At 37.6% G+C, this 19,022-nt stretch overlaps 1 protein-coding gene across 1 annotated transcript; it reads right to left on the reverse strand.

Moving 5' to 3' along the window:
* Window positions 1-1,303: 1,303 nt before the first annotated feature.
* On the reverse strand, window positions 1,304-18,838 carry LOC109420845 (eukaryotic translation initiation factor 3 subunit I). The gene is made up of 3 exons (XM_029880056.2): window positions 18,680-18,838; window positions 18,226-18,452; window positions 1,304-2,325 (listed from the first exon to the last, which is right to left on the reverse strand). The coding sequence occupies exons 1-3, from the start codon at window positions 18,680-18,682 to the stop codon at window positions 1,572-1,574; spliced, it is 984 nt and encodes a 327-aa protein (XP_029735916.1). The 5' UTR covers window positions 18,683-18,838; the 3' UTR covers window positions 1,304-1,571.
* Between the last annotated feature and the right edge of the window lie 184 nt (window positions 18,839-19,022).

Here is a 19,022-nt window from a genome sequence, read left to right on the forward strand (position 1 = left end):
GCAAAACTACTTGCATGTGTTCTAGAAATATCAGGTTTTAATCGACCTGCAATAAATTAATCACTAAATCTTATTTTAGATGGTGTGAAAATTATAATTTCCATGCACAAAAAACGGAGGACGCAACTTTTTCATGTAAAATCAAGTATAATTTTAATTTCGAATGTTTCTTTCCTGAAACTACGTTTTAGACAAATGGACTATATTCTCCATTCATTAAAAGTTCAAAAAAGTTCGCATATTTCAAAATATTGAGGGTGTCCATTCTGCCCCGGGTGTCCATAATGCCCCGCCTACCCCTATTCCAATTTTTTGGGTGAATCGAGTTGTCCCGCGTATTCTTATAATTCCTCAGATTTTAGCTCAACATAATTTGTCATGTTTATATTCTTTCCGTAGCTTTTTAGCAGCCTCTAGGTAATTTTGAGCCATTACAAATTGTTGATAGCACTACCATTAATCCTTCTTTTGCATTGAAATAATTTTTGACCCAAACCATACACTACGTCAGCGAGCTGCTCCCAACGTGATGCTATAGGTTAATGAAACAAAGAATGCTATAACCACAATTATTCATGAACTTGATAAAACATGTATAAAAAGCAGGGCACGAAATGAGGACCCACACAAATTGTGGGCTCCTATTTTGCCTTAAGGCGCTGTTCACAAACTACGTAGACTCGTTTTTGGCCACCGCAGACCACCCCACCCCCTCCGCCCTCGTAGACTTTTGTTCATACAAAATTTTAGAAATTTGTATGGAGTGTAGACTTTGACCAGAAACCCCCCCCCCCTCCCCCTCTCCCTGTAAGAGTCCACATAGTTTATGGACATCGTATATGTTCTAACATCCTCTAAAGTAAAAAGTAATGCAAAATCAATTTTACATACCTTATAAACTCGATGAGCACGAAATAGCGTCACATTAGATCCGCTTTGAACGATGTACTTCGGTAGTTATCTGGAGCGTTTGAAGTTAACAGATCATCTTCCTTAGAGCGTGATTTTTCGTAAAATTGCTGTTATTTATCTAGTTTCACTGGCATAAGGCATACTATACTTGAACTAGGTAAGAATTAAGAATAAACACTAAGCAGACAGATCCGTTGCACATTTCAATTGGAATTCACTGAAAAACATTTCTGAATCTGAGATCAGTTCTTCAATATCACAAGATTTACAAAAAATATGAAGCAATCAAAACTGAAAAAAACACGCTACAATATGTCAGGAACAATCTCCTTATTTCCCAGATTTCATGTTAGGATTTCACAATATATCAAAGTTAGGTGCAAGTCTGCCGTTTTCTGTACGTTATCAACTGTCTTAATTTATTCATCCATGGTTGAAGTTGATAATCGCCCCGAAACATTGTATCCCTGTTTAGTTTGATACCCAAAAATAATGTTCCAGTTCTTCCTGCAAGGGACCCTTCCTCACGAACACTTTTCTTCCTTTTGTTGCTTTGTTATCTGACGTCGTTTTCAAGTCTCTTTTCGCACTGCCTAACGAATCACACGGAAATTAAATACAATTTTCGAACAAAATAATTCCTTCGTTCGTATCTCGCTTTACTCAAATACGAAGTCGTAGTAGGAAGAATCGAAAACTTGAACACGCACAAAACCGTCCTCACCACCCGTCGCGTAACTCTTGCCATCCGGATGGAAGGCCAAACTATTGATAGGACCGAAATGGCCCTTAACGCGAGCGAATTCCTCCTCGTACACCAAATGGAAGAACCGACTGTCGAACTTGCCGGCCTTGGTCGACGTTGTTGTGACCTCCATGGCTTCCTGACCACCTCCCAGCGCGACATGCTCCAGGATTGGGCTGATGGCAGCCGAATTGACCGGACGTTCGGTTTTGTACGTCTTCAAACACATCAGCGATTCCGAATCAAACAGCTTGGCCGTGGTGTCCTTCGAGGCCGATACCAGCATGGTGCCATCCGAGGAGAGCTGCATATCGTTGATGACGTGGGTGTGATCGTTGACCGAGTAGAGTTCCTTGGCCGTGCGCAGATCCCAAACGCGCATCGATCCGTTCTCGTGACCGGTGATGACCGTTTCGTCCAACGCTCCCCACAGCATGGAAGTAATCTTCGTCTGCTGCTGGTTCATGGTCAGTTTCAGGACCGGGCTCTGATTGCTAATGCTGGAGTCCACATTCCGCACGTCGATGATGAATAGCTCGCAGTTGTGACCCATAGCTTTGTCGGTCGAGTAAGATGCCTGGTTGCCGGAGTAGCTGAAGTTGACCGTACGGGCAGCCGAGTTGGTAGGAATGGTTCCGAGGGCACGGCCCGTTTCGACGTCCCACAATCTGAAACAAGCAGATGAGAATTTTTGATATTGATGGTACCTGGGTTACGGTAAAGAGCGATTACAGTGATATTGCACCTTTGGGAGGTAGCGTTCGAGCTGTTGAGAGTATCATTCAACGCAGATTGTAATCGGCTGGATATCGTGACATCCTATTTTCCACGTAGGTGCCAGAATAGCTACATCATCTGCGTATCCATATCCAATAACCTCAAAACATTGATTAATAAGGAATTCGTCCACTACCAAAGTCCACAATAAGGGCGATAGTGTTGCTCCTTGAGGACAGCCCTTTCATAGCTACGAGCATCGATATTATCAATTCAAGCCTCTTGCTTTCGGGCTGTCCGGGCTCATTTAGAAGGTAATCATCAAATTGACATCAATATGCCAAGTAACACACTTGAGGGGGATAGAAGCACAGGGGTGTAATCTAATCTAATCTAATCTAATCTCACACTAACGCAGCCATTACTTGAATGCATCCTGGAAAATGAAGACTTCTCAAGTCTATCATTTTTCTTGTCTAACGGCCAGGCCAACTGCGCAGCATGTACCGCAGAGAAGATTTGAAGGGATAAAACGATTTCAACATAGTCAATATTTGAAAACATTCTACACCTTGAAATCGAGGGGAAAGATGGAAGCGTGGACCTCCCGTACCAAACGCTTCCAGATAACGATATAGATATTTAAACATGTTCGCAGATATCAATATGATGATGTGTACGATGATTTGCTAAAAAGATTGATTAGTGCGCCATGGTGATGGTGATTTACTGAAAAGAGAATAAAGGATTAAGTAATAAATACTGAAAAAGGCAAAGTGATACGCTCGTTACAGTTACTATTTTTTAAAAATGGTATTATTAAATAGATAGAAGCACAGGGGTGTAAGTGACAAAAACCCACTTTCGACTAGTAAAAAAAAATGTATGGAGTTTCAAAAAAAAATTTTTTTTTTTCAAAGTGATTACGGCGGTAGCAACACTGCACAGTGGCGGCCCTCCATACAGAGGTCGAACTAAACCTGAAATGTTAACCGAAACGGCTAAAATTCATAGGTTATTTAAGTGCCCTAAACCTATTTCTGATATGGAACTTTTCATATATTTTGATTTTACTACATTAGGGTGATTCAAAATTTTGAAATCTGCTCATTATGGGAGGCATGTAAAAAGTTATCGATAATAAGCTAACACGATGCCTATTTTGAATGTAGATTTTGATCAACCTTTCTATTTGAGGGGTCCTATATCATGTATTGGCATTGAAATTACCTATAATTGTGTATTTTTGCTGTTAGGGTGGTCCAAAATCTTTAAAACTACATAAATCATTAGAAAAAATCGATTACCTATGTTTTCTGTCAATGGATCAATTCATTTTCATTTTCATTTTGCAGCATTTGGTGGGGCAATGAGAGCGCAAATCAGTCCAAAGGCGATGATAAGGAGGGGTAATGGCTGAATAGTCTTTGCTGACCACATAAACGCCATGGGATAGGAAAAGAGTATTTTGGTGAGGGATTAGGGTGTTGGTACAGACTTGACAATATCAATGCTATTCAGATGCAAAATAAATTTTAAGGCTCAATAGTGAATCGCATACCTTCCAAAACCAAAAAACAATAATCCATAAAATACCAAGCAAGTCAAAGAAAGAAAAAGCGTCCGATTGTTTATTTTGTCAATTATAACAAACGGAAACTTCTACCCTCTCCGACTCGCCAGTCACCCCGGAAAAAAATGTCCCTTCAGTTCTGGAAAATATATTATCCCCAATTAAGCCTTTAATCGAATTGTCCGCGTGGTCTTGTAGTACCCCTGCTAGGTAAGAACCAGTCATTGCCATACATATTAAATGCTAGACATGACCCCATGGATAGCATTTGCATATATAAAAGCATTGCTGATGTGACTTTCCTGTTAGGCAATTATCTCAACTCATGTTTGTCTTCAAACCTTGTCAGAGTTAGAAAATTGAGATTAATAAACAATACATTACAAGGTTCGAATTTCCATAGAATGAGATCATTCATTCGCACTACAACACCATAGGAGATAATATCACATTGGCTGATTACAGTACAAATGCGAAAAATCTCCCTTTTCCCCCTATCCGCAACCCGGGGACGCGCCCTGTTGGATTTCGAAAGCCTCGGAGAATATTACAAACCTTCAATGGCATTCCCATACACTAACCCACATTGCCCATTCAGGGGTCTGACTGAGCCAATTACCCTCCCTCAGTTTGTAATATTCTCACCAACTTGAAATTATATTTTCCCGGCACATACATGACTTCGACAAATGTTCGATATACTATGCAGGATCATGATAAGCATAACTATATCAGGTGACTTGAAGATCTGATTTTTACAGAATTGTTTGCCATTGATTATACATTCAGCTATTCTAATCATTACTGCAAAGCACATCGACCACATGCCTGAAATCAAAGTTTCCTGGAAGATATAATCCAAGCCCAGGGTTTTCTGTCAATGGATCAATTCAGGCACATACAATGTTGGCTGAAAAGACGTGGTCTATTCTCAGGGACCCTCTATAGACCACGTGAAATTTTACGGTGGGTACACGGAGGTAAATTAACGATTTAAAATGGGTTCAGATAGTCTCATATAGTGAACTGCATAAAATTTGAACTGCTTTTTTATAAATCTCGTTTCAACGACTTCATATATGCTCGTCCGAGTTTATGTTGTAATGTACATTGATCTCTGTTATCACTTGACGAAGCAACCAAAATAACCTTATACCTATATAAAGAATTAGAAATACGTATTCGCAATATTGAAGGGAGTTGTTGATAAACGATCATAAGCAGTGCTGAAAATTTCATTTCGTCATATCTAAATTCAATTACCTACAGCTCATTTTAGAAGCTGAACCTGAGAATATGGTATATAAAAAACTTGCGCAGCTAGACCAGTTCTGTAAAAAAGTCACGGAAAACCCGCTATTTTTCGAATATTTAAGGTAAATGTCACGGGCTACATTTGAAAAATGCCAAATGATATTCACCGTGAATGTCATTGGGATTTTTCGAAGGTAGTCCGTGACATTTACCTTGAATATTCAAAAAGTTGCAATTTTTCCGTGACTTTCTTGCAGAACCGGGCTAGCCGCACAAGTTTTCCATACACCATATCCTCAGGTTCCGCTTCTAAAATGAGCTGTAGGTGATTGAATTTAGATGTGACGAGATGAATTTTTCAGCACTGCTTATGATTCATAAGAGATCGGTAATATTATTGATAAACAGTAGAGCTCCAGCAAATATTTTCAAAATCTATATCACTCTGTGTTGTTTTCTAAGAAAATGCACAAAAAACATACAATAAACCTGCAAGTTTTTGAAATTTAAAAAAACGAGAAAAAAAAATAAAGATTGCCTTGGTGATCGCGACGTTTACGTAGAAAAATATTTAACGTAGTGTTTTACGCCGTTTAGTGTATTCCTTTCATATTTTATAGATGACTACTGCTATAAATTTTAACGATGTGCGTGTAGAAATAAGGCGCGCAGGTGTTGACGAATTTGTGTCACTATATATTGAAACTACATACGATAGAAGTTCTTGAAGAGATTGCTTCTAAGTTTTTTGAGCAATTCTAACTATTAAGAGGAATAAAAAAAACGATCAGTTTAAGAAAACCAATGAGCAATGGTTTGTAGTTATTGTTACATTTTTTACACGATTGTTTTTCGTCTTTATTTTCAAAGATCAAAGAGTTATATTTGGTGGTCTTTAATAATGCGGGATGTAGGTAGCGTCTAAGTGAATAAAGGCTTAATCATTCTTAGTCATCACTCCCCTTCTCTCCAGCTCACTCTTTTTAACTGGAGCACGCACCTTCTTGTGTTTTTCTGTCAAAAAATTCAATTAAAAAAAATAAAATAAATTAAAATAAAATGTTAGAGCTGTGGCCATCCAGTTTTCAAACACCCCCTCCTCCCCTTATGACCACTTGAATTAGTGGAGGTCTCTTACTAGAATGAAGTTTACATTAAATTGTTAGTATTCTGATGTCAATTTGAATTATGTTAAGATTGAATATAAACATCAAACAATATCACTTTGTAGCATCTGCGCTCCACATGTCCCGCATAGCAACCATATTTTCTAGAAGGACCACACCAGTGGTACCTACCACGAAAGTCTATCCGTTCCCATAGCATCGATCTGCTTAGGCGACAAATGCAATGTTCGCATATGCAGAACGATGACCACCAACCGTTTCGGTAATTCTGACGCAACAAAAATGTGTCATACTCATATTTCATTTTCCCATGCCAAAGGCATAAAGTTATCACCAAGCGCCTTTAGCCTTGAACCCGCCTTCTCCATATCGTAACTCTCTCTGGATCTTCTCTTTCTGTCTTTCGAATATCGATCGTTATCGATCGTTTACACAAATACAAGCAAATGACATCCAGCTACCTCCAGTAGGCTACATGTAACTAAAAATTGAAAAATACATCATTCTGATTTCAACCACCAACCGGACGAGTGATAAATCAATATCACATCCAAAGTTAAAATTAAGAAGTTCCCCTCATGGCGAACCGTGTACAAGTCCTCGAACTTGTGTAGCTAGTGAACAGTGACTAGTGATTGATACTTGAAAGCAGAGGCTTGAACTGCTTTTCCAACAGTAATTCTTCGCTAATCGTTAGTAAAAGTGAACAGTGACAATGGAATAAATGGTTCAAAGCCCAAAATAACAACAAGTGGAACAGTGATTTTTCCCTGATAGTTAGTAAAAGTGAACAGTGACAATGGGAAAAAATGGTTCGAAGCCCAAAATAACAACAAGTGGAACAGATGTCGAAATCAATAACATCTTGGAGCAGCACCAAGATCTGCATGAAAGTCACGAGTTGAAACTCTGGCTTATACTTGTGCTTGTTGCAATTCAAGTGACCGTATTGTGCTACAAAGAACTTAAACGGCTTAGCCGTCAAAACGCAATAAAAGCGGCGAAAATCGTTGGTAAACATGAAAACGTGTAAACATCAAAATTCTGACTAAAGTGAATAAACAGTGAACAAAACCCCAGGGTTAACCGGCAACCTGGAGCGACCCATCATCAGGCCAACCGGCAACAGGGAGCGGCCAACGGCGCGATGTGTTGCAGATTAATCGCAACAGTGGAGCAGAGTGAGTTGTATTGCAGTCGTTAATAGCGGACCGGATGTGATGAGAGGTAATTACCAAGAACTCAAAAATATTTACGATGACCTTAAATCAAAAGTAGGAACAAGATCTTCAAGTCGTTTATTATTACGGACCAAAAATAGATCTAAATTTCTAGTCTCAGAAATAACTCAATATTGTTTTCTTCACGATAACTCTAACATTAGAGTTCTTACCGAAGAAGCACAATATATTTTTAAAAAGATTATAGAATTAATAGATAATAAAGCCGAAAATCCTCTCATATCCTTAAAGGCAACGGTAACCGCAATTATTTTCAAAAATAGACTATTCAAAATGGCGTTAGTTGTGAATGTCAAGTTAGGAACATCTTTGATCCCGATTTATGACGGGAATACAGCAAATTTAGACGGATTTATCGACGCAGTAACACTATTTGAAACCACCGTGAATCAAGCCTTCGAGAAAGGCACAGCGGATCAAAAAACCGCGGCGTCAAACACAGTTTTACAACTAGTTAGAACGCGCCTCACTGGTAAAGCACGACAAGCATTGGCAGCGAATCAGTCGTTGAAACAATTGCTTGACGCAATACGAGTAAGGTGCGCATCTAAAGTTTCACCTGACAGTGTTATCGCCAAATTAAAAACCCTGAAACAGGGCGGGGACCTGAACAATTTTTGCGATCAGGTGGATAAATTATGTAATGAACTCCAAGCGGCATACTTGCGTGATGCAATTCCGCAAGACACCGCTAGTAAAATGGCTACGAAAAGAGGAGTCGAGTCATTAATTAATGGCACAAAGAACAGTGAAACACGGATGATTCTTAAGGCTGGGACATATGATAGCATTTCCGATGCTATTCAAAAAGTTTTGGAAAATGATGCATGCGAAAACAAACCACCAAGTGCGCAAATGTTTGCAGCACGAAGTATGCAACAACCTAATCGTAGGGGAAATTTTTCTAACAACCGTGGACATGGTCGTGGATATTTTGTACCCAATCGAGGAAGTTACAATAATTTCCAAAGGAACGGAAACTTTCGCGGAAATTTCCACGGAAGAGGTAATTTCACCAACAGAGGTTACCATCAAGGTAGGGGATCGTATCATCAACGTGGACAATTTGCTCAAAGAGGACACTCTAATCCTCATTATGGAATGTATGTAGCTCAAAACATTCCTCAACAATTTAACCAACAACAGAATCCTCCCCCAGTTCAAAGCAATATGCAACCTACTCCGTTAATTCATCATTCAGGCCAACCCCAGTTAAATTTTTTAGGCCTACCACAAGGGCAGTTTATGCCATAAACCTATCTGCAACCAATTTTGTGCTTTTAAACATTGAATGTGCCGAACAACAATGTAGTTTTATAATAGATTGTGGTTCTGACATATCAGTGATAAAAGCATCAAAATTGAGATTTCAACAAAACTATAACCCTAATGACACATGCATGATTTCCGGAATAGGCAATGGTACCATACATACTTATGGAGCACTTACTACTAATCTTCTGATAGATGAATTTTCGTTTCAACATAAACTGTATATAGTTAATGATAACTTTCCAATTTCTACCGACGGAATATTGGGAAGAGACTTCTTTACCTCGTATAGGTGTTGTATCGATTATAACACATGGATTCTGTCAATCAATGCTTTTAACACTTGCATTACCATACCAATAATTGAAAAATCACGTACAAAACAAATCATACCACCACGGTGTGAGATGATTAAAAAATTAGATTTACTAAATCTTACAGAAGATATGGTCACTATATCAAATGAAATAATACCAGGTTTAATGTATGCAAATTGCATTATAAATAATGAAAATAAATTCGTGAAGTTCATAAATACCACGAATGAAAATATAATCCTTCCTGAAGACTTCATACCTACTATGACCCCTTTAAGAAATTTTTGCTACCATGGTAAAATTTCTAACCAATCCTCGAACAATGTAAGAAATGAACGTTTGTTACGTGAATTAGAATTGAATAATATTGACCCAAAAATTAAACCTTCTCTTGAACGTTTATGTATGCAATATAATGACGTTTTTGCATTAGAAAATGACAACCTTTCCACTAATAATTTTTATGAACAAGAAATTTCGTTGAATGATAATTCTCCTGTCTATATTAAAAATTACAGAATTCCTGAAGCTCAAAAATCAGAAATTGATCTACAAGTTAGAAAAATGTTAGACCAAAAAATTATTCAAAATTCAAACTCGCCATACAACTCGCCCATTCTACTTGTTCCAAAAAAGACTGATTCAGATACTAAAAAATGGAGATTAGTTGTCGATTTTCGACAATTAAATAAGAAAATCGTACCCGATAAATTCCCATTACCTAGGATTGATGAAATACTAGACCAATTGGGCAGAGCGAAATATTTTTCGACTCTCGATCTAATGTCTGGATTTCATCAAATCCCGTTACAAGAACACTGTAGAAAATTTACCGCATTTACAGCAGGAAATGGTCATTTTGAGTTCAATAGGCTTCCATTTGGATTAAATATTAGTCCAAACAGCTTTCAGCGCATGATGACGCTGGCGCTTAGTGGTATACCACCGGAATGCGCATTTCTTTATGTAGATGACGTAATTGTCATAGGATGTTCACTAACGCACCACCTAAAAAACCTATCTAACGTATTTGAGCGTATGAGAAATTGTAATTTAAAATTAAACCCAAAGAAGTGTTGTTTCTTTCGATCAGAAGTAACATTTCTTGGCCACAACGTGTCACAAGAAGGAGTACAACCCGACAAATCCAAGTATTCTATTATACAAAATTACCCAATCCCGAAAAATGCTGACGAAACGCGTAGGTTTGTTGCATTTTGCAACTACTACAGACGTTTCATACCTAATTTTGCTGAAATATCTCACCCTTTAAATCAACTCACAAGAAAAGATGTAAAATTCCACTGGAACGAAAACTGTCAAACAGCATTTCTTACATTGAAACACCAACTTTTGTCGCCCAAAATACTTAAATTTCCAAATTTTACGAAAACATTTATTATCACTACTGATGCTTCAAAAGTGGCTTGCGGAGCTGTTCTAGCTCAAGAGTACGATGATATCGAGTTACCAGTGGCGTTCGCTAGTCGGACGTTTACAAAAGGTGAAGCGAATAAATCGACTATAGAGCGTGAACTAGCCGCAATTCACTGGGCAATTAAATATTTCCGACCGTATGTGTATGGAAGAAAATTTGTTATTAAAACTGACCACAGGCCTCTCGTTTATCTTTTTACTATGAAGGATCCATCATCCAAACTAACACAAATGCGGTTAGATTTGGAAGAGTTTGACTTCACAGTGCAATATATAAAAGGGAAAAGCAACGTTGTATCAGATGCACTTTCTAGAGTGATTCTCGATATACATGAACTGAAAAATATGTACATATTTAATAGGTCAATGACCAAAAATAAATTATCCCCACAAATCGTTCAACCGGCTCCACCGGAACCTGATCAATTCCGAGTGTATGATGCCATCAACGGTTTAGAAACTTTTGACATACCTAAGCTAAGTTTCTCATTTAACCAAACAAATAATAAATTTAATTTACTTTTATTCAATAAAAATTATTCTAAGAGTCTAGCTCTAGCGCTAGATCTCGATTTAAATTTAATGCCAATGTTGAAGAGAGCATTCGAAATTATAGATAAAGGGATCCCTTCTACCATTAAAAATTCAAATATTAAAAGAAATACAAGAAATGCTATTAAATTTAGCTCAAAGAAGGCCAAACATTTTGCAATCGCAAACAGCGATATGATTTTTAAATACGTAGACATAAATTTATTTAAGGAACTAGGTAACAAAATTCTTAGGAATTGTACCATATTGATTTATGAAAAACCCAAATTTATTAAATCAGATACCGAAGTAGATCAAATTCTGCATCAGTATCATAATACTCCACTTGGAGGACATATAGGAATAAATCGGTTATACCGTAAATTAAGACCAATCTTTTATTGGTACAATATGAAACAAATTATTACAGATTACGTGAAAAAATGCGAACTCTGTAAAAGAAATAAGCACTTCGCACAAGTGCAAACTCCCGCCATAGTCACTTCGACACCCATTAAACCTTTCGAAGTAGTATCGATCGATACTGTCGGTCCGTTTTCACTGTCGATTAACGGGAACCGATATGCAGTATCGATGCAATGCGACTTTACAAAATTTATCATTCTAGTACCCGTTCCAGACAAAACTGCAGCCACTATGGCAAAGGCCGTAGTTGAGCAATGCATATTAATATTTGGCCCGATGACAAAAATTAAAACTGATCAAGGAACAGAATTTAAAGCTGTCTTTGACGAAGTTTGTAAAACCTTACAAATAACACATACATGTTCAACAGCCTATCATCCGCAAACAATAGGCGCGTTAGAGAGAAATCATAGGTGTTTAAATGAATACCTACGAAATTTCTGTAACGATCGTGCTAATGATTGGGACAACTGGCTTGCATATTACTGTTTTTCGTACAACACAACGCCCAACCTTGACCACAACTACACGCCTTTTGAGTTAGTCTTTGGTAAGAAGCTAAACACCTTTGAAATAATACAAAGCAAAACTACCCCGTTATACAACTACGAATCCTTTGAAAAAGAAATGAAATACAGGTTACAAATTGCTCACACTCAAGTTTTAGATGCTATACAAAAAACAAAAACAAAACGAACCATCAAATTAAATGAAAACGTCAGAAATACGGATATTATTATTGGTGATATAGTTTATTTGGCTCATGAAAATAGAACAAAATTGGATCAAGTAAATTCAGGTCCGTATACAGTGATTAACACAACAGAATCTAACGCTACAATAAGAAATAGCCAAAACAAATACACTGAAGTCCACAAATCTCGATTAATTAAATTTAAAAGTTAAAAACTTCCTAAAGGGGGTAGGAGCATATACAGTTTTTCAAAAACGATAATTCTTGATTTCAAAATTTATAAATGTTGCATCTACTCGAAAAAAAACAGCAATAGTTAGACCATAAAACCAATCTGTCATTTGTAACAAAGAGATATTTTGTGAGAGGTACTTGGAGTCATATTGCAAACATTTTCTATCCTGCGAAGATCTTCCGTTAGGGGGATGGTGTAGCATCTGCGCTCCACATGTCCCGCATAGCAACCATATTTTCTAGAAGGACCACACCAGTGGTACCTACCACGAAAGTCTATCCGTTCCCATAGCATCGATCTGCTTAGGCGACAAATGCAATGTTCGCATATGCAGAACGATGACCACCAACCGTTTCGGTAATTCTGACGCAACAAAAATGTGTCATACTCATATTTCATTTTCCCATGCCAAAGGCATAAAGTTATCACCAAGCGCCTTTAGCCTTGAACCCGCCTTCTCCATATCGTAACTCTCTCTGGATCTTCTCTTTCTGTCTTTCGAATATCGATCGTTTACACAAATACAAGCAAATGACATCCAGCTACCTCCAGTAGGCTACATGTAACTAAAAATTGAAAAATACATCATTCTGATTTCAACCACCAACCGGACGAGTGATAAATCAATATCACATCCAAAGTTAAAATTAAGAAGTTCCCCTCAACTTCTTCCACAACCATGCGGCTCCATTGTGACATAATAGAAAAAAAAAAATTTTCACGCTTAGCGTAAAAATGCGCAAACAGTGACCCATATATCCAAAAACTAGACAAAGTTGTACGTCAGATCCGGGATACGGCGTTGTTTTCTGATATTTCCTAAACAAGTACTGGATCTCTTTAATACGAAGTTTTTCTCCAAAATTTCATAAAAGACAATATTTTCGCATGTTGTAAAAACATAATAATTTTGTGATTAAATTCCAAACAAACCCTGAAATGGCATGGTCATTCATACCTAAAAACACCAATAATATTGTCACATTATCCAAATCTTCCTAAGTTTTACAACGAGGTCATGAAGAAAGCTCATAAAATAAAGACAATAATCCCTGGTACCACACAAAACCTCAACTTTGAAAAAATCTACAAGACTCAATTTATGACCAAATTACTTGAAAATTTGGGGTTTTCTTAGTTGAAGTATCTATATTGGAAGAAAAATATTAGATAAATAAAATATTGAAGTCGATTTTTGAGGTTTTGTCCGGCTTCCGGCCACTGTGCGTTGTTAAACCTTCAGGACGCGCGCTGTTGTAAGAAGTACAACACTACTAAAAAACCTCGCTCGTCATATACAGCGCGAGCGCGGTGTAGTTTCGATTGATTCATGGCGCGCGTCCTGAAGGGTTATTTGAACATTAATTAATCGAAATAGAACGAACTGTGAACACATATGGACACTCGATATTCCCAACCAGATGTTTTATCATTGTTCTTCAAAGGACTTTTTCAACAACTGAGATTCAAAGTTTGGTCACAAGTAGTCAAATAAGACTGGTGGAGAATTTGAAAACAATCACAAACATATGTTATGTGAAAAAATTACAACTCAGAAAAATATCGCTTGTTGCCGAGGGCTGAAAATCTCGATAATAAAGAAAAACAATATAATAAATACCGGTGTATTTTCAAATGTAGTTACATTTCTCCAAATCCACATCCAGATTCAAATCAATAAGCTTCGTATGAATTTGAATGCTTTCTGTGTGTTTAAATAAATTATAAAATTAGTAAATATGTAGCATTCATGACTAGATTTAAATGGAATTTTACGCAGAATTTTTGGAATGTTTTCAAATTAACTTCAGTAAAGTTTCTAATTCCCCCGAGAAGCTTCTCTGAAATATTTTCAAACACAGTTGGTTGTGAACACTGTGATACGAATTTCATCAGATGTGTTCTGAAATTCGTCTGATATTCATGTTTTTGCTTAGAAATTCCATGAATAAGTGCGCCTACGAGTTGAAACGCAATTTTTCTCATCAATTCGTAAAAAAACGTAGTTCTTCTCATAATTTTGACAAAAACTAATCACGATTCACGAATGTTCATTGTAGGAGTTCCCAAACATACTTTTCCTCCTCCTCCTCTTCTTGGCGTAACGTCCTCACTGAGACAAAGCCTGCTTCTCAGCTTAGTGTTCTATGAGCACTTCCACAGTTATTAACTGAGAGCTTCCTCTGCCAATGACCATTTTGCATGTGTATATCGTGTGGCATGCACGAAGATACTCTATGTCCAAGGAAGTCAAGGAAATTTCCTTTACGAAAAGATCCTGGACCGACCGGGAATCGAACCCGTCACCCTCAGCATGGTCATGCTGAATACCCGTGCGTTTACCGCCTCGGCTATATGGGCCCAAACATACTTTTATGTAGCTTGAATGTCAGGGAGATTATATGATATAGTTCACATTCTCGACTTGTAATTCAATACTTTTGATGTTTTCCAATCATTGAAAAAATCGCCCCCCTTTCAGGGTGTCCATTCAAATTCAGTTTTCCGATTCCCGGATTTTTCCCGGGTATGGACTAACTACCCGAACGCAAATTATTGTTGTAATAGGACGCCCCTCGGTGTTTCTTTGATATACAGTTTTAATTTGGTCTATAACTTGATACGAATCTTATAGATTTCCTGATTTCATAAATTATGATTAAAAAAAACTTACTAATTCTACAATCACTGGTGTTAATTTCCCCTTCTTAAACGAAATTTAGGATTAGAATTAGTTGAAAACGTCCTTTCTATAACAAGGAAATGGAATCTATATGATAATATTATTGAAACTGATGTCACTGTGTCTGATTTTATCACGAAATTTTTGTTGAATATCATAAAAAATTCGGTTGAAAAATATCGAAACATTTTTGGTAAACCTGGTCTTTAGAAACTAATGTATCAATTATTTGCTACACATTGTGAAAATCTCCATCTAACTTTTTGTTCTGCTTCCATCGTCATTTTAAACAACTTACTTGCTGAATCCAAAATCTTTTGACACCGATTTTCTTCGAATTTTGAAGTAAAACGTTTGTGTTCTTCTTCAATATTAAATAATATCTTGAGGACATTCAACATTTCTTCCTTTAGGAAGTACTCCATGGGTTCTGCCAAAAAAAATCATGAAAGTTATACCTACAACTTCTTTTTAAATGCTTCGTTTGTCTAATATTGCCGTAAACATATCAGGGATTTTATTGTATACTCTTCCGGGGATCCGAGTGATGCTTCCAGGAAGTAACATTTTGAAACATTTCTTCATAGATTACATAGAAGATTCTTATGTGGATTCTACTACTATACTAAAGAAATCTGTAGGAAATTTCTTATGGGATCCCATCAGAGTCTTTCATGAGCAGTTTTTTATTAATTCGCTGTTATTTACAATGTTGTACTTACTCTTCAGAATTTTATTTGAATTTTACCTAAAGCTCCTCCAAAATTCTGTACAGAAGCGGATAGGCACAATATCACTGTTTTTCAATAATTTTCTCCTTGACTTCTACCAAAGGAATCAAATTTAAAGGATCTGGCAGAAATATATGAAGAGTTCCACTAAGAATGTCACCAGAATCCCTCCAGAAACTGACACGTTTTTTTTTCAAACGTGAAAATCTCTTGGCCGTAAGTAACTTCTGCAGGTTCACTGAGTTCGCCAGGAATTCCGATTTTCCTAACAAGACTCAAAAAGTCCATCGTGAAATCATGCAGAAATCTGAAAATTTCGCCTAAGAAGTATATTCTGATTTCTTTTACAAGAATTTATGAAGATCCAACAGAAACTACTAAAATTCCTGAGAGCCCGCCTTTCTAAAAAAAAACATATTCAACCGGCAACTCTGTTAATGTTGCTAGCATTCTATTCAAGACTTGCTTGACACTTATGAAGTACAGATAGACACCATAAAGATTTTTCCCGGTGCCTTTTACAATTTCCCGTGTTTTTCCCGTATTATTCCCGGTTGTTTCGAATTCCCGGGTATTTCCCGGTTTTCCCGTATTTCCCGGATGGATGGACACCCTGCCCTTTTTATTATTTTGGCCCCCCAATTGTGATTTCTCTAATTTTCGCCCCCAAGGTGGCGATTTCGCCCCCAAGGTGGCGATTTCGCCCCCAAGTTGGCGATTTCGCCCCCAAGTTGGCGATTTCGCCCCCAAGGGGGCGATTTCGCCCACTTTGGGAATCACTGAACTAAACAATAGGGCAAAAACAGAATTAAATCAGAGGATAAAGTCCAGAATCATTCAAAAAACCGATGACGCTGGCTAGAATCGATGTGTCGTTGCACATGTTGTCACGAGTGCTGCCAGTCAGCCCATTTCTTGCGCGGGGCATTTCATATTGGAGGCAGACACACAGAAAGAAAGTGCCGTGTTGTGGGTGTTGCATATGTGACATATCCGGTGAAAGGGGAAACCTTCCGTGCTGTGTGAAAGGCGTGTATGGCCGTTCCGCAAACGGTATTCAACCCACTGTTTTCTCAGCGAGCTCCATCTGGGACCATTCAGTTTCCGACTGTTTGCGGAAGGTCTTGATGCTGAAAATGTCATTTCGACATACCTAAATTCAACCACATCCAGCTAATTTTAGAAGCTCAGCCTGAGAATATGGTATATGAAAAACTTTTTTTGAATATCTAAGATAAATGTCACGAACTACCTTCGAAAAATGCCAATGATATTCATGGTGAATATCAGTTGGCACTTTTCGAAGGTAGTCCGTGACGTTTACCTTAAATATTCAAAAAAGAGCGATTTTTTCGCTTTCATTCATTAAATAAAAGCGATAAAGGTCCCAGTTAGTTTTTTATTTGGGTTTTTATAGCTTTAAGTTAATTTGGATCAATGTTTGTGATCTAACAGTGATTATTCATCAGAAATATGTCAGTTCATAATCCTTTCCGTAGGTCACTGCAGATCGTAAAAACTAGAACCTTAAGAAAAAGTGAAAATATGTTTTTATGCAATTCAGTATCATAATTTACATTTTATATAACTCATTTTGGTATCATAATGGCCATTTTTTCCGAACTGGTTCATTATGCAACTGAAATGAGTTGCATAATGAAAAATAATTGTATAATGTTCATAATGCAACTCATTTGAGTTGCATTATGAACATTATGCAACTCAAATGGGTTGCATTATGAAAAAATCATAGCATAAAATTTTGTATGCAACTCGTTGCAAAACACGATTTTTTCAGCACTCTTCGTATTTATCCAACTCGGCAAGCCTCGTTGGATAAATGTACGACTCGTACTGAAAAAAATCAACTTTTTGCAACTCGTTACATAAATAACTATTACGAGACTGTTTTGAAGTGAAGAGCATTCTAAATGTCACGGTATTAGGGCATGGAACGGTAAACTTTTACAATAGTTGACAACTTTGACGACTAAAGGAAACACATCATCCACATCTCCTGGGAAGTGAACAGAAGCAACTTTTGAATTAAATCAACCCATATGCTCACCAAGTGCTTTACCAACTAATCAACTAACCGAGGCAATTGAAAACATGATTGGTATAAGGAAATTAAACTCTAATTTAATTACAGTTTGCCTATCTCACAGGCGTCTTTTCATCAAGTTCGATGATAAAAACTTCGGCAGAAATATAGAAATACAGCCTAAATAAATGTTCTATTAGTCATCCTCTAGAATTGTGAAATTCGATTTTGCCTGCTAAAAAGACCCCAAAACCAAAACAGCTAGATAAACAGGAAAAATACTTACTTGGTAGACATGTCACCACTGCCGGTGATCAGCCTGGTCGTAGTCCAGTCCACATCCACACACCAGACGGCTCCCTGGTGGCCATTGAACGTTCCAAGCCGTTCGCCGTTCAGCGAGAACCAAACCGAGGGCTTGTGATCCTTGGCCGTGGAGAAAATCAGATCTCCCTCCCGGTTGTATTTGATCTGCGTTATGGCACGCTCGTGCCCTTGTAACATTAGCGGTTTCTGAAAAGAAAAAATGATTCCAAGCATTAATCATCAGCGAACTAAACTGTTTCGCGAGCTTCGCCGTCGCGGAGCCCACTCCGGCTTGGCGATTCCCGGGAGATGAACAACATCGAACTTTGAGGTTAGGAATTCTTCTGATACCACTTTTTTCCTCTTTCCACACAAATTCCAGACATTCGATTTCCGAACCACGAAGCTTACCATTTCCGCTTCCGAATACGTACCATTTTGGCGTCCTGGTGCAAGTTTTACGGCAAATTTACACGAAATTTCACCAGCAAAACTGGCAGCGAGTCAAAGGAGTAGAAAATGTTTGCGACGAAAGGAATGAAACGAAAACGTCAGCTATCGACTAAAACAACTTGTCAAAAACTGCAAGAATCAGATAGGGATCGGGTGTGCAAGGTCGAATTTGCAGTCGAAATTATTGCAGCTGAAACTGCTCGATACGAAGCTAACATTAGAAACGGGTTTATCAACCTATTGTTAAAAATCAACTTATGCCTTTGTGTTCGTAAAAATGGCATTAGTTGCACGGATAAAAAATACAGTAGAAAAACCGAACGT

The sequence above is a fragment of the Aedes albopictus genome, chromosome 2 (assembly GCF_035046485.1).
Source record: "Aedes albopictus strain Foshan chromosome 2, AalbF5, whole genome shotgun sequence".
NCBI lineage: Eukaryota > Metazoa > Arthropoda > Insecta > Diptera > Culicidae > Aedes > Aedes albopictus.

Bases quoted from the DNA above. Each gene is read 5' to 3' on its own strand.
- LOC109420845 (XM_029880056.2), bottom strand. The intron at 2,326-18,225 runs GTAAGTATTTTT...TGCTTGTTTCAG, and splicing joins AGTGGTGACATGTCTACCAA to ATTGTGGGACGTCGAAACGG.